Source organism: Sapajus apella, unplaced genomic scaffold (genome assembly GCF_009761245.1).
Source record: "Sapajus apella isolate SASKATOON/1434 unplaced genomic scaffold, GSC_monkey_1.0 scaffold68, whole genome shotgun sequence".
Lineage (NCBI taxonomy): Eukaryota > Metazoa > Chordata > Mammalia > Primates > Cebidae > Sapajus > Sapajus apella.
In genome coordinates, this window is record NW_022437008.1 from 1,273,580 (window position 1) to 1,287,954 (window position 14,375).

At 58.5% G+C, this 14,375-nt stretch overlaps 2 protein-coding genes and 1 non-coding gene across 6 annotated transcripts; 2 read left to right on the top strand and 1 right to left on the bottom strand.

Annotated features, from left to right (window-relative positions):
• Window positions 1-1,226: 1,226 nt before the first annotated feature.
• Window positions 1,227-1,331, top strand: LOC116530972. The gene has a single exon (XR_004260196.1). It is a non-coding gene; the product is annotated as a U6 spliceosomal RNA (small nuclear RNA).
• EGLN2 (egl-9 family hypoxia inducible factor 2) lies at window positions 1,320-14,342 on the bottom strand. Of its 4 annotated transcripts, none has more exons than XR_004260083.1 (8): window positions 14,228-14,342; window positions 12,117-13,178; window positions 7,190-7,309; window positions 6,599-6,735; window positions 6,318-6,385; window positions 5,650-6,056; window positions 4,416-4,541; window positions 1,320-2,737 (listed from the first exon to the last, which is right to left on the bottom strand). XR_004260083.1 is itself a non-coding variant. In XM_032248717.1 (6 exons), exons 2-6 carry the CDS (start codon window positions 12,954-12,956, stop codon window positions 6,001-6,003), a joined length of 1,221 nt encoding a protein of 406 aa, XP_032104608.1. In that variant the 5' UTR covers window positions 12,957-13,178; window positions 14,228-14,342; the 3' UTR covers window positions 5,429-6,000. The 4 variants fall into 4 exon arrangements, 1 of the variants encoding a protein (XP_032104608.1); XR_004260082.1 differs by having other exon boundaries at window positions 1,320-2,090; window positions 2,498-4,541; XR_004260081.1 differs by having other exon boundaries at window positions 1,320-4,541.
• LOC116530821 (cytochrome P450 2G1-like) lies at window positions 3,894-5,414 on the top strand. The gene is made up of 5 exons (XM_032249204.1): window positions 3,894-3,953; window positions 4,040-4,067; window positions 4,150-4,428; window positions 4,790-4,794; window positions 4,943-5,414. The coding sequence occupies exons 1-5, from the start codon at window positions 3,894-3,896 to the stop codon at window positions 5,291-5,293; spliced, it is 723 nt and encodes a 240-aa protein (XP_032105095.1). The 3' UTR covers window positions 5,294-5,414.
• Window positions 14,343-14,375: the final 33 nt, after the last annotated feature.

The window sequence follows — 14,375 nt, forward strand, 5'->3', positions numbered from 1 at the left end:
CGCTCCCACCACCCCAGCCCTGGCACATCCAGGCGTGAGTCTGCCCCCTCTAGCCCACACCCTAGGATTGGGGGAGGGGGCGGATAGATGAGAGAATGAGGGATAAGTGTGTCTGCCGTCATGGCCTGGGACTGCGTCAGATAGGGACTGCGGGAGTGGACACTGGAGGTTCAGCAGCATGGGCACAGGACATTTGGGGGTATCAAGAGCCAGTGCCTTGGGAATAAAAATGGTAGATTCAGGGCAGGACATGATATGGAAGTACAAGGGGGTCGACACGCAGAAAGGTACCCTGAAGAAATGTCTAGACACAGACGTGCCAGGCTGATGGACGTCGGAAGCCAGAGAAATTACAGGAGAAGCAGGGGGATAAGCGTAGCACACAGGGTCCCAAGAGCAATGGAAGTGACAAAGGCTCAGGTGTGAGTTCCTAGGAATCCTAGGCATGGGGCGCGGGAATGCCAGGGATATCTTTATTTATTTACTTATTATTTTTTATAAAGACGGGGTTTCACTATATTGGTCAGGCTGGTCTTGAATTCCTGACCTCAGGTGATCCACCCGCCTTGGCCTCCAAAGTGCTTGGATTACAGGTGTGAGCCACCACGCCCGGCCTATTTTTTATTTTTTGAGACAGTCTCGCTCTGTGCAATGGCGCAATCTCGGCTCACTGCAATCTCCACTTCCTGGGTTCAAATGATTCTCCTGCCTCAGCCTCCCGAGTAGCTGGGATTACAGATGCCCACCACCAAGCCTGGCTAATTTTTGTATTTTTGGTAAAGATGGGGTTTCACCCTGTTGGCCAGGATGGTCTTGATTTCCTGACCTCGTGATCCACCCGCCTCAGCCTCCCAAAGTGCTGGGATTACAGGCGTGAGCCACCGTGCCCAGCCTTACGGGTGTCTTTAGAAGTGTATTTGAGCTGGGTGCAGTGGCTCAAGCCTGTAATCCCAGCACTTTGGGAGGCTGAGGCAGGCTGATGATCACCTGTGGTCGGGAGTTGGAGATCAGCCTGGCCAACGTGGTGAAACTCCATCTCTACTAAAGATACTAAAAATACAAAAATTACAGGTGTGGTGGTGCACACCTGTAATCCCAGCTACTTGGGAGGCCAAGGCAGGAGAATCTTGAACCTGGGACTCGGAGGTTGCAGTGAGCAGAGATTGCACCACTGCACCCCAGCCTGGGCAACAAGAGCAAAAACTCTGTCCAAAAATAAATAAATAGTGCTTGCTTTGGCCGCACATATACTAAAAATTGGAACGATACAGAGATTAGCATGGCACCTGCACAAGGATGACACGCAAATTCATGAAGTGTTCCATATTTTTTCCTTTTTAATTAAAAAAAATTTTTTAAAAAGGAAATAAGGAGAAAGGAGAGGGAGAGTATCAGTAGCATTTGAAGGTCAGAGTGTATTCATGAATCAGAGGGACCGGGTATAGCATTCAGGGGGCCCACAGGTGGCTCAGAGATTGAGGAATACACCTACAGGCCAAGTAAGTTGGACTCAAAGGTGCTAAGGGCTCAGGATGGTGCACCTGTTGGCTGGGTGTGTTAACATGAAAATGCTGGTGCCCCAAAGTTGCTAAGTAGGACAGGCTGAGGCAGGCACACACACACAAAAGCCAGGGGAGCCAGGGCACAGTTCCACCAGGGCTGGGGACAGGGTGGAGACCTCAGGTTGGGGAATACACACAATGAGCAGCCAGAAGACGTCCACTCCTCCCACTTCGGGTCTCCACCCCTAAGACCCCTCGGAAATCAAATAAAGGTGAAGGGGTGCAGGCGTGGAGAACTGCAGGCATGATGATCAGGGGATCTTGGCGCTGCTGTTATGGCTTCTGGTGCTGGCGCTGGCATGGTGGGGGTAGGTGGGTGCGGCGCTCAGATGCAGGGGTCCCTACCTCCCCGGCCCAGGCCGCTCCCATTGCTGGGAAACTTGCTGCTGCAGTCTGGAGGCCTGGACCGGGCACTCCTGGAGGTAACCCCACAGAAATGGGGGAACAGAATTCTGAATTCTTGGAGGCAGGGCTGGGGACTAGAACACCTCCTGAATGAAGACAGCTGAGGGCTTGTCCTCTATGATCCTGAGGAAGGACAGGAAGGATGAGTGCCCCGGACTCCTGAGTTCTAGGAAAGGAGCCTAGCGAGCTTGGGACCAGGACACTGGGTCGCAAGGGAGGAGCCCAGAGCAGGAAATCAGGTTGTGGGAAGAGGAAGCAAAGCAGGTCTGTTCTCCTGGTTCAAGGCGGGGAGGCCGAGTACTGAGGGTCCAGGAGTCCAGCTCTGAGGGTGCAGGAGGCTGGAAGTAGGACTTCTCGGTCCCACGGGAAGCAGGAAGAGGGGACCTGGACTCCTAAGTCTCAGGGAGGAAGGAGCTGGGGATCTGAACTCCTGACCCTGAGGAATGAGGGGCTGGCGCGAGGGGGAACTCCTGGGTCTGAAGGAAGAGGGAGGTGGGGGCGAGGGCTCGGATGAGGAACCCGATGGGCACCTGCTGAGCACCGGCCGCTGGTGCTCTCCGGCCGCTGGGACCCGGTGCTCGCAGTGTGGCTGGGCCCGCGCTCTGCAGTGGCGCTGTGTGTGCGGCTCTGCAGCGCAGCGGGACGCGTTGGTGCTACCGGCCGATGCCTTGTCCGGCCGCAGGTCCATGGCCATCTTCGAACCCTTCACACGAGTTAACGGTGAGGCCCGGGCGCTGGACGTCCTGGCTGGGATGCTCCAGGATGGGCCCCTAAAGGTAGAGGTGGGAAAATGGAGGCAGGGCCTGACAGAGACTCCAGCCCACCAGGTGCCCACCGCCGAGAGAGGGCGGGGAGGCGCTAAAGCAGGTTCGAACCCAGCTTCACCCCGCAGCCGAGAAGAGAGGAGAGCCTAAGACTCAAAGCCCGAGAGCCTTCGGGTACAGGTCAGGGATCGAGACCAGCAAAGGAGGGACCAGCGTATGGATACGGCACTTAGCGGTCTGGTAAAGCAAAGCGAAGGAGGGCGGCCGCAGGGGTCGGAGGCCCAGAAAAGGATGTAGCTAGTGACCCGGCACTTCCTGGATGGGGCGTGGCCAACTCCTGGGCCCGCCTCTTTTCCTGTCACCCTGACAGGAATCTTGTTTTCTAACAGGACGCGCTGGCGGACACTGCGCAATTTTGCACTTGGAGCGCTGGATTTCGGATTGGGTACGCGGAGCATCGAGGCGCGCGTCCTGGAGGCGGCGGCTGGTCTGCTTCAAGCCACCATTGGTGCGGCCTGGCCGGGAGAGCAGAAGGGCCTGGTGTGGGTGTGGCCCTTGGACTGCCAAGGTGGGGCCCGTGGAAGGTGTGTAGCTTTAAGCAAGCCAGTAAGCCCAGGGAGCTGGCTGGGGGCCGGACCACACGTTAGGACCACCGTCCTGTTCCCACCCCCGGGAGCCAGGCTTGACCCCATGGGCGACTGGATAATGCTGTATTCAATGTTATCTGTTCTTGTCTTCAGGAACCACTATGGTTACGGGGACCCCGAGTTTCTGATGCTCTTGAACCTCTTCAATGACACCTTCCACATCATGAGTTCCAGACGGGGCCACGTGACAGGGCTGGCCACAGTCTCTCCCTTTTGAGTCCAGCCTTATGCCAAATCACGAGTATGCAAACCTACCTACAGTGGATCGTTAGAGTGGGACAGTGAGATTCTTGGAATGGAAGAGTTCTAGAAACTCCAGTATCAAAGTCCTGGTCCAATCTCCCTAGTCTAAGGAAACTAAGGCCTACTGGCTTCGTCCAGGGCCCTTGTTGAGACCCTATCTCTCCAGATGATTTTTCCCGTCTCTCATGGACTGGCTCCCTGGCCGTACCTCCTAATCTCCTGAAACTTTGGAGCTGCAGGTCTTCATCTCTCAGCAAATCCAGTGACACCAGATGTGGCAGCCGGTGGAGACTCGCGATTTCATCGATTGCTTCCTCGACCAGATGGCTAAGGTATATGTGGATCCCAGCTCCCTAAACTCTGTCCATACTGCCCACCAAGTGCCTAGCACACGACAGTGTGTCTCCTCTGCCCACAGCAGCAACAGGATCCAGGAGGAGACGTTGGTAATTACACCGTTTTTTTTTTTTTGGCAGCACCGAGACCACGAGCACCACCCTGCACTATGGGCTCCTTAATCTACTTAAGTACCCAGAGGTAGCAGGTTTTCGAGCTGGAGAGACCCAGAATGGGAGGCTGTGGTTTGGGGATGGCTGGAGGGTCCCAAAGTGCGCAGCTCACAACCACCCCTGGCCCCCCAAAAAGGTGCATTGGAGCTGGACACCGTGGCAAGGCGGCCGCGCACCCCAAGCCAGGATGACCACGTGCACCTGCCCTACACCAATAGAGTGCTGCTTGAGATCCAGCGCTTCATCAGCGTGGTGCCACCGCGCGCCCTCATTCGCGACACCTACCTGCGAGACCACTCTGGGGAGCCCACCGACTCTGGGGATCCTGTTCGGGGCCCGGGTGCACAAGCGTGTATTCCGAGATCAGCCAGAACGGGAGGGCGTGCACTGTGCCGACTGAAGCAGTTATCCCTGGAGCAGGAAGGAAGGCCCACCTTCCCTTAGCCTTTTTTTTTTTTTAAGACAGTCTCTGTTGCCCAGGCTGGAGTACAGTGGTGCAATCTCAGCTCACTGCCACCTCCGCCTCCAGAGTTCAAGCGATCCTCCTGCCTCAGGCTCCTGAGTAGCTGGGATTACAGGCACCTGCCACCATGGCTGGCTAATTTTTGTATTTTTAATAGAGATGGGGTTTCACCATGTTGGCCAGGCTGGTCTCAAACTTCTGACCTCAAATGATCCACCCTCCTCAGCCAGAGTACTGGGATTACAGGCGTGTTATCCACTCGTCTATTCGCTGGGGCTTTTAAAAAGGGTCTTGGATGGAGGTGGTGTACGTGCTCACCAAGTCCACAGGTAACCTGAGTTGCACATACCCCCAGGGCACCTTTGATTCCCCTGCTTGTGACTATGCACCAGGACCCACTCAATTCAAGAACCCAGACTGCTTCAACCCTACCAACTTCCTGGACGACAAGGGCAAGTTCCAGGGCAATGATGCTTTCATGCCCTCAGGTGCCAGGAGAGGAAGGGGACCAGCCTGGACCGGCTCAGGGGTACATGGTGATCATTATGTACCCGTGTACCCGGGAAAGCAAAGGTACCTGGGCACAGGCCTGGCCCACTCAGAGATCTTCCTCTTCCTTACCGCCATCTTACACAGGTTCTGCCTGCTCCCTGTGGTAAACCCTAGCTCCAACAACCTCGCCTGCAGTGCACTGGCCTGAGCAATGTCCCCCAGCCTTCCAGCTCCAACTAGTGGTCTGCTGAGGTCGGGCTCCACTATGGTGGGCTTGCTGGCCCTCAAACCTCCGCAACCTCCCTGGTCAATAAAGGCCCTAAATTGCAGATGGAGTCAGATGTGTGCAGCTCTGAGGTAAACTTTTATTTCTTGGCTGATAGGACTTCCACACCCATGCTCCTCCTGGCACCTTCTACTCTGCCCAAGCAGTGGCAGCCCAGTCGCAAAGGTGCCTGCCATGGCCACAGGGGTTGGGGAGTCACTTCACATTCCAGGCTGGACGAGTGAGAGGGCTTGGGGGTACTCCCCCCACACCATTGCCAGCAAGAGGCCATGACTCACCGCAACCCCAAATCCTGCCTCCTGGTGGGAAGTGACAATGCCTCCTCCCAGCTCTCCACACCTAATGGGGTCATGACCAGACAGGGTAGGACCCAGGCCCCCAGCCTCAGTTGGTAATGGTGGCCTCCAAGGCTGCCCCCGGTCCCGGTCACAACCCCAGCCCCCATCATGGGGCAGCAGAGGTCTCTTCTGCTCCTTGGTCCTCAGCAACAGACAGAGCCTTCCACGCCAGGCAGGACAGAGGCAGAGTCAGAAGCAGCAGCGGTGGCAGGGAAGGAGCGGCCAGCACGAGCGCAGGGCTCTCCTGAAGTCAGGGCAAGCTGTCTGCCATGCGGCTCTGGTACCCGGCCACTAGGTGGGCGTAGCCGGCTGAGATACAGGTACTTGGACACCTTTCTGTCCTGATGCTGGGGGTGAGAGGGGACAGGAGATGGTGAGTCATCAGGGAACGGACGAAAAAGCCAAGGGAAACCTGGGGAGATGAAGAGAGGACGAGGAAGAAATGGGGCTCCTGTTGGGGTACCAGGAGAGTGGGGTGTCTAAGGAAGGTGGGCAGAGATGAGGAAAAGTGAGTAGTGGGATTTAACGAGAGGCTGAGGGGGATGGGGTGGCGTGAGGCCCAACAGGACCCACAGAATAGGAAGGACTGGAGGGAGGGAAGCAGATACCTAGCTGATACTTGTCTTTGGCTGCTGCCCGCTCCTTGGCATCAAAATACCAGACAGTGATGGCGTACCTGGGGACCAGGGTGGTTGGACATCAGTTTTCTGCAATTCCAGCTACCATCTCCACACAGATGGTAGGAAGCCATCCTTTTGAGCCACCTGGTTCTGCTCCCACCTAGGCCCCTTCTCAGTACACTTCATCACTCCCTAGTCACTCTGGGGCTCCGGAGGGACACCATCACAAGGGGAGCAGCTGGATGCATCCCCAGAAGTACAGGTCATACCTGGTGGCATACGCTGGCTTCACCTCGTGGGGATTCCGCCGGTCAGACCAGAAAATGAGCAACCGGTCAAAGAGTGGCTCGATGTTGGCTACCACCGGCCGGCCCTCAGGGAAGATCTGCAGCAGGCCTCCATGCACCTGGGGGCGGGCCAGAGGATGAGGCTGGCTGGTCCCACCCAGAGCCGCTACCTCCCACGGTGCCCTGGGAGCCCACCAGAGGGCGCAGCGTCTGCCCACATCACTCCCTCCCACTACTCAGGCTCTCAAAATGAATGACTACCCAGAGTCTGCATCACCATGGAGATGGGCAGGAAGCTACTAAAGACAGGAAAAGGGGGAAAGTGTTCATTACAAGGCCGGGTGGGGCTGGGCAGACAGCACCATTCCCGGAAAGAGGGGAGTTCCCACCACACAGTCAGCTAGAGAGGAGGAGGTGCCATTTCCCAGGAAGAGCCGGCAGATCGCACCGCCCGCTGTGGGTTGAAGAGGAACAGGAGAATGCCAGAATCTGGGCTGAGAGTGGAAAATGGAGTGGATGCACGCCACCCCTGCCCGGCCCCAGCCCCGGCCCCGCCCTCGCCCTCGCCCCTACCTTAACGTCCCAGTTCTGATTCAGGTAATAGATACAGGTGATGCAGCGTCCATCGCCGTGGGGATTGTCAACGTGCCTTACGTACCCGAGCCCGTTGCCTGGGTAACACGCCACCATGGCCTGGCAGGGATGGAGGGAGGTAGGTTTACTGGGGCCAGGCAGGCACTTCTTGGAGAAGCAGCCATGAATTACCTATTTTCCCCCCCCCCCTTCCCCCCCCCCGCCCCGTCTTCCCCTTGATTCCGTGAATATCCTGGGATCCAAGCTCCTGCCCCAAAAGACTTTGTCCTTTTTCAGCCAAAATCCCATCCCCAAGTCCATCAGCAACCTCAGCTCCTGGGCCTCAAGAGCCCACTCCCTCCCACACACATACCTGGGGCCTGGTACCCAGCTAGGGCTCAATGAGTAACAGAGGATTTGACTGTTTAAGATACCCCAAATCCCACCTCAGCCATTTCAGTAGAATAATACCAATTTAAACATTTTTAGAAGTGCAGGGAGGTGGTCTCACAGCTCTAGACCTGGGGTTCTTACCCTTGGCTGTGGAGTGGAACCCCTCGAGGAGCTCTGAGGTTCTAATGTACCCAGCCTAAGGAAAGGCCTGAAATCTGTAAAAGCTCCCAGGTAATTTCTACTATACAGCAATGTTGAGAACTGCTGCCCTGGACTACAAAGAATCCCCACTAAATTATCTGTCCCATATACATCTGAACAGGAACCAAAACCTAGAATCTGAATAGAAAGTGAGATTTAAATCCAACTCCAAGGATAATTTGCTGGGTAGCCCTCGCCAGTTCCACCTGAATGGGCCTCAACTGTCTCGTGTACAAGACTAATAAACACTTCTCTGTTTACAGCACTAGCAATTCACCCCTCTGAGAACACAACTTTGGAGGTTCTGGACTCCCATCCCCCTGTAGACCTAACAGGACTCATTCCAGGACTTGGTTTCTCTGTCTAACAGGGTTCTTTCCATGCTTCAGCCGGGGCTCCGGGATGTCTGTCATCAGGGAGCTGGCAGAAAGGTGGCTGAGAGGTAAAGGAAACAGCCCAGCCACCTCTGCAGGCCCAATTCCCTGGTTGGAGTCTCAGTGCTGACACATGAGCTGTGACATCAGGCAGGCAACTTCCTGGTCTCAGGTTCCTCATCCATGAAATGCAGCTGACAGCTATGTCACAGGTTGTGTAACAAGCGAACAAGATAACAAGTGTCTGGGAAGACAGCCAGCACAGTGCCTGCCACACGGAGAGCCGGAGCTCGGGCTGAAATGCCATTTGAAAATAAAAAAGGTCCCTGTCCCACCCTCTGCCCAAAGTCACTGCAGTGGCAAGATGAGGTAGTAGACAAAAAGGGGAGGACCAGCACAAGGACCCTTCAGCTTCTCCCCGGCCTGGACCATCTGCCTTGACCTCTCTGCCCCAGTACAACTCTGCCGGCTTCCGCTCCCCACCGATCCTCAGCTACACCTATGGGCCCAGCCCAGCAAGACAGCCCCAAGATAAACATTCGCGATCAAACATCAGTGGCTGCGGCCACAACAGGATGCTTGCCAAGCACGCACACCACGGCAGGCTGCGCAGCTTCAATCCTCACCATCCCCAGGATGCCTCCCAGCACATTATCCCAGGGCTAACCCCTCTGTGGGTGCTAAGCTGCTCTGCATTAACCATGTGCACCTGATCCACCACAGACTCTGCCCTGGAAAGAGAGGGCTGCCACCGTCTATGGCCACCTAGCAGGGGAAAGCCAACAACCTTCTCTCTGGCATCACCAGAGTCCAATTAGTGACCAGGCCGCCAGGGAAAACCCTAGCTGCTGCACCCCAAGGATGAGGAGGGGGCACCTTCTCTGCACTGCTCACTCCCTGCAGATGGGTCAGCGCTCTGTGCAACCACGTCACTGGGAGAGGAGAACGTGGCCATGGCCCAGGAAGCTCAGAAGCAGTGAGGTGCTGACTAGAGATGGGCAAGGCCTCTCCAGTTAGGAAGCCAATCAGAGATCATGCTGATGATGCATGTGAATGGCTGAGGGGGAGGGGCCGAGTGCTGCACCCTCCTCCTGCCACAATTCATCCCCACACGGCAGCCAGAGCCCCTGTCTCCAGGTCTTCACTGCATCCTGAGAAAATACAAATTCCCAGCCACAGCCACCAAGGCCCCCAACCTCATGTGCCACTCCCATCACTCTGGGCCACGCCTCAACAGGCTGAGCTCATCACCCCCACAAGGCCTCTGCACTGGCCTGGGACACTCTTCCTTCTGGCCCTCCTTTTTGTTCAGGACTCAGAGGTCAAGGGTCACCTTGAGTACTCCAGCTGATTAGCAACATGGCATCAGCAGAGGTACCTGTTTACCTAGTACTGGCCTGGAAAGCAGCCACAGGGAAGCCCCTGGGGCCAGGTGGGTATCCCCAGTGCGCAGTGCAGTACCTGCTGACCGAGCGTACGGCTCTGGGCCTCCTCTGCACCCCAGCCCTGCTGTGTTCCCTCCTGCCCTGTCCATTCTCACACAGGACCTCCCACCAAGCACACAGGACTCACGCAGAAACAGGAACCTGCTCCTTTAGGGCCCCACCCTTCCCCCACATATACACACCTTGAGGGTGAAAGCCTCTGGCCCCAAGAAAGCATCTACTTCCTGCCCTCATAAGGGAAAGCCTCAGGAGACTTTCTCTCCAACCATCCCACCTAGGGGAGGGGCAGATGGGACCAGAGCCAGGAGACTGAAGACTTAAAGGCTATTGGTGACAATGTGTCTGCCAAAAGCCCCATCATCACTACACACATATGCCAGTCAGAAGCCTGTGACTGAACCAATGACAGCTGGTCCCACCTCCAAGCTGCTCTTCAAGGAGCAAACCAAGCAAGCTGGATCCTCCCTGGGGTCCCCTCTGGTACCCCTTGCTGCTAGTGGGAGTCAACCCTCTCCCACCTACAGGTCAACTGAGCACCTGTCCCCAACCAGGGAGTTAGGGGAAGTTAGGACACAGGAGCTCCACTCAGAACAACTGAGAAGCAGGTTGCCACTGGCTCTGGCCCCACTGGTGACCCATGTTCCCATGGCAACTGCTGCAACCCACCTCAGCACCCCACGGCCTTGCTCCACGGTCCGTGAGAGTGTCCAGATGGAGCCCTCTAAAATCGGGAAAGCCTGGAGTTGCCGTCTCCCTGGGGAGGGGAGGACTCCTCCCCTACGTTCCCAGTCCAGCCTGGCCTGTCCTTACCTCCCTAGGGCAATTAGGGTCCCTTAGGGCTACAAAAGTCCCAACCCCACTCCCCGTTCCCAGTCCTCACAAGGGTCCTGTCCCCAGCCACGTGAAAGGTGGGCATCAGAGGCACCAAAAGACAAGAGATCTCCCCTCCTCAAACTGGCACAGACATGCTGGGGAGGTAACCTGGTTTTCCTGTTCCGTGGATAAGCAAACTGAGGGTCAGAGTAGTGTCCCATCTGGGCCACTCAGCCCTTGTGGTCTGCCCCCAGCGAGGACGGCCAACCTGGGGTGAAGATGCTGAGCCAGGGAGGCCACTGATCCCGCTGGCACAGGAGCCAAGCCCAGGGAGGGGCTGGCTCTGGCTCAGCTATCAAGTAACAGGAGGGAGAGGGAAGTAGAACAAGTTCCAGCTGGGGTGGGGAGGAAACAGTCCTTGGCCCCAGGGAAGCCCTGGTCCCTGAGCCAGCTCCAGCCTGAGAGGAAAGCCACACAGAGGCAGAACCCAAGATGGGATCTGCAGGAGAACGAAGGGGACATCAGGAGCTCAGCCTCACGCCTGCAGGGCACAACACAGCCCGTGCCATCAGCCAGCTGTGCTGAGCAGCAGGCACTCCCCACGGGCCCTTGTCCAAAGGACACCAAGCCTTGGACTCAAGGCCAGGGCCCCTACACTGCCCATGAAGAGAATCATTGTGTCAGCAGGCCGGAAAGGCACTGTGGACCACTTCCTGTGTTGGGCTCCTGACCCCACGTTCCTGAACAGGTAGCTGCAGGCCATGAGGCCTCGACAGCTGTCCATAAACTCCAAGCAAATGAGCATTTGGCTTAAGAGAGGATCTGTGGCCTCTGACAGTGTCTCAAAAAGACCCAGGCTCCAAAATACAATTTAGAACTATTGTTTGAAAGCAAAAAGAAAAAGGGACTAAGAACGAACAAATTAAGGCAGAGAGAAGAGAGCAGAGTTGGTCAGGGAAGAAGTGACACACAGGACGGGGGAATGGAAGGCAGGGACTCGGACAGGGACTGGTGGGAGAGATGGGGACGAGAGCTCCACCCAGGCCAGCAGGCAGCCACCCAGTGCCACCCCCGGGAGGCTGTCCTGGATGCAGACGCCACAGTGGGGACCCAGGGTACAATGCAGTCCAGGCCCAGGCACTCAGCCCAGCACCCCTTCCCTTACCTTAGCCCAGGGCTCACTCCTCACAGCCACCTCCCCCTTCTGCTTCTCCTGCCTGGGAGACAGGATGGACGCCCAAGGGACACGGGCCAGCAGACAGAGAAGGACGGATGCAGAAGCACAGGGAAGGGCTGACACCAACAGAGGGCGGACAGGTTAACTGTGTGCCTGTCTACATCACCGTTCTTGGTCGGGGGCCTCAAACAGACACCAGGAGGCCGTAAACCCCACTATGGCCCATGCTGTGAATGTCAGCAGCTCTCATGAGGTTCTTCAAGAGGGTTCCTGGCAAAGTCAAGAACCACTGTGGCTCCAGGCCAAAACTCCTGGCTTACAGGTGCACACGTTAAGGCCCATAGGGAGGACAAAGACACCACCCCCAACAAGTCCCCACAAGTGAGAGTACCCCCTCCACCGACCAGCCTAAAGCCTTCTGTGACTTCCCAGAAGCCTGTGTCCAAATCCATTGTGCTCAGAGCACTGGACACCACACCGGGGTGCTGCAAAGCCCCTGCACAGAGGCCCCCACCTAGCCTTACCTTGGTGCGCCCGTTGATGACGTAGCTGCCCAGCCGCCCTGCGCAGTGGCGGATGACGGCGTCCACATGGGCCATGAGGGCACCAATGCTTCGGCAGCCTGGCTCATGGCCTTCCACCCAGGCAATCTGGTCCCCACGGATGCTGCGCGGCGGGATCGCCCGCTGGCTGACCAGCTGCCCATCTCGAAGGCGCCCACCCCGTTTGAGGGCCTCCACCTCGGCCAGCACGCGGCCACCCAGTGCTGCCCCCAGGAAGCTGTCCTTGACACAGATGCCATAGTACCGCATGCAGGGCACGATATAGTCCAGGGCCAGGCGCTCAGGCGCAGAGGGCAGCACCTCCTCCACCAGCCCAGCGCGGGCCTCACCACTGCCACTGCTGCAGCCGCAGCTCTTACCACCCTCCTGCTGCTCTGCCTCCTGGTTCTCTTGCCTGGCCCAGGGCCGCTTGCTGGATGAAGGGGCATCCCCACCATGCTCGGCCCATTTCCGTTTGGGGGCCTCAGGCCGGGCACCCTGGGCTGCCAGTCGCTGGCACCCCTTGGTGACCAGCGCTGCGGCACCTTCACTCTGCAGCGGCCGCAGCTCACCACCATCCTGCCCACCAAAGCCCTCCCGAAGGGGGCTGGCAGTGGTAGAGGTGGCTGTGACTCTGGGGGTCCCACTCCCTGCTGAGGCCTCACTGGGCACTCCTGGACAGTGGTAGGAGGGGAGCAAAGGACAGGGCAGGTAACTCTCCACCCCCATCCTGGCCCGGCCAGGCTCCAAGGGCTCTGACGAAGACCCCGGTAACTGAGGGAGAGCCTGACTTAGGGGCTGTGGCTGGCACGGGCTGTCCATGGCAGCAATGTCTTCATCCCCCGGGCATGGAGGGCACCGCCCGGGCCCATGGTGCCACCCTCCTCCGCCTACACTTGATGCAGCTGGGGGCCACCGGGCCTGGCGTGAGGCAGGGTGAGGCAGGGCAAACAGCGAGAGCTCTTCTCGTGCCCCGGGGATTGCTTGCAGGTCCCCAAGTCCTCCGCCGTCCCTAAGGGCTTGGGAAGGGACCCTTCAGGGTGGCTAGAGAAAGGAAAAAAGAGGGATGTGAGAGGAGCTAGAGACGGGCAGGCAGGGGAAAGGGGTAATGGTATGGGCAGCAGCGGGGAAGACAACCAGTACAGACTTGGCTATAGAGACTCCCCAAAACCTGAGGCCAAGTCTGGGAGAGGACCCTGACAATCTGGGGGTGCGGGAGTCTGCTGACAGTTAAGGGCAGTGATGCGGAGAGGCTGGAGGCCAGAGGCTGGGTAGATGACCCCAAGACAGAGGATTGTGGGGCAGGTTGTGGGATGCAGTAACCACACGCAGGGGGGTAGAAAAGGGTGGTGTGGAGAGGTGGGGAAGAGGGGGTTTGCGAAATACGAGGGATCTGCCTTGGCGTTCCAGAGAGACACAGAGAAATGTGGGGGATCCAGGGACAGAGTTGGGGGTGGCGGGGTCAACGGAGGAAACTGGGGAGTCCAGGGACAAAGGGACCCAGGGACCGAAAAACAGACCGGAGGGAAGCTGGGAGGGAGGGCCCGGGACGGAGCGGGGCGGTGGGGTCGACCCGAGCCCGACGGGAGGAAGCCGGCCGGGGGCGGACACACATCCAGACGGAAGGGAGGTCCCAAGACCGACCGACGGGAGGGGCCCTCGGGGAGAGGGTCCGCGGCGACAGAGGGAAAACCGAAGGAGGCTGCACGCACCCCGAGACAGGACGAGGGAAAAAGTCACCCCCCTCCGGGTACCCCCACGCCCCCCACCCGGGACCGGCCCTGAGACCCCTTCTGAGCGCTGTAGGCGACCGGGGCAGGGCCTAGGGACGGCTCGGACCCCCTCCCTTCCCCCTCCCCTCGGCCTAAGCCCAGCTCGCGCTCCCCGCCCCCGCCCCTGCCCCACCCCCCAACCGCCCGCACCCAACATCCCCGGCGCGCGTCCCCTCCCCCGCGCTGCACCCCCCATCCCTCTCCCAGGGGTAGCACCCGCGGGCCCCGGAGCGCGCCCCCACGCCTCGCCCGGCTCGCGCCGGCGCTCCTGCTCCGACTCTATCTCCTCCCCGCTCCCTTCTCGTCCCGCAACCTCCTCACCGAGGTTTTTCCTCCGGCCCCGGCGCCGCCGTTTGTGCCAGCCGCCCTGCGCCGCACAGCGCGCCATGCCCCGCCCCCACCGCGCGCGACGCCCCGCCCCGCCTCGCCCGGTGGGCACGTGACCGCGCCCCGCGGAGGGGACAGCGCC

Excerpts from the sequence above, each read along its gene's own strand:
- LOC116530821 (XM_032249204.1), top strand. The coding sequence starts at position 3,894 with ATGTGGCAGCCGGTGGAGACTCGCGATTTCATCGATTGCTTCCTCGAC. Across the intron at positions 3,954-4,039 it reads TCCTCGACCAGATGGCTAAG|CAGCAACAGGATCCAGGAGG; the intron begins GTATATGTGGAT and ends CTCTGCCCACAG. Across the intron at positions 4,068-4,149 it reads GGATCCAGGAGGAGACGTTG|TACCCAGAGGTAGCAGGTTT; the intron begins GTAATTACACCG and ends AATCTACTTAAG.
- EGLN2 (XM_032248717.1), bottom strand. The coding sequence starts at position 12,956 with ATGGACAGCCCGTGCCAGCCACAGCCCCTAAGTCAGGCTCTCCCTCAG. Across the intron at positions 6,736-7,189 it reads ATCAGAACTGGGACGTTAAG|GTGCATGGAGGCCTGCTGCA; the intron begins GTAGGGGCGAGG and ends GCCCGCCCCCAG. Across the intron at positions 6,386-6,598 it reads AAGCCAGCGTATGCCACCAG|GTACGCCATCACTGTCTGGT; the intron begins GTATGACCTGTA and ends CCTGGTCCCCAG.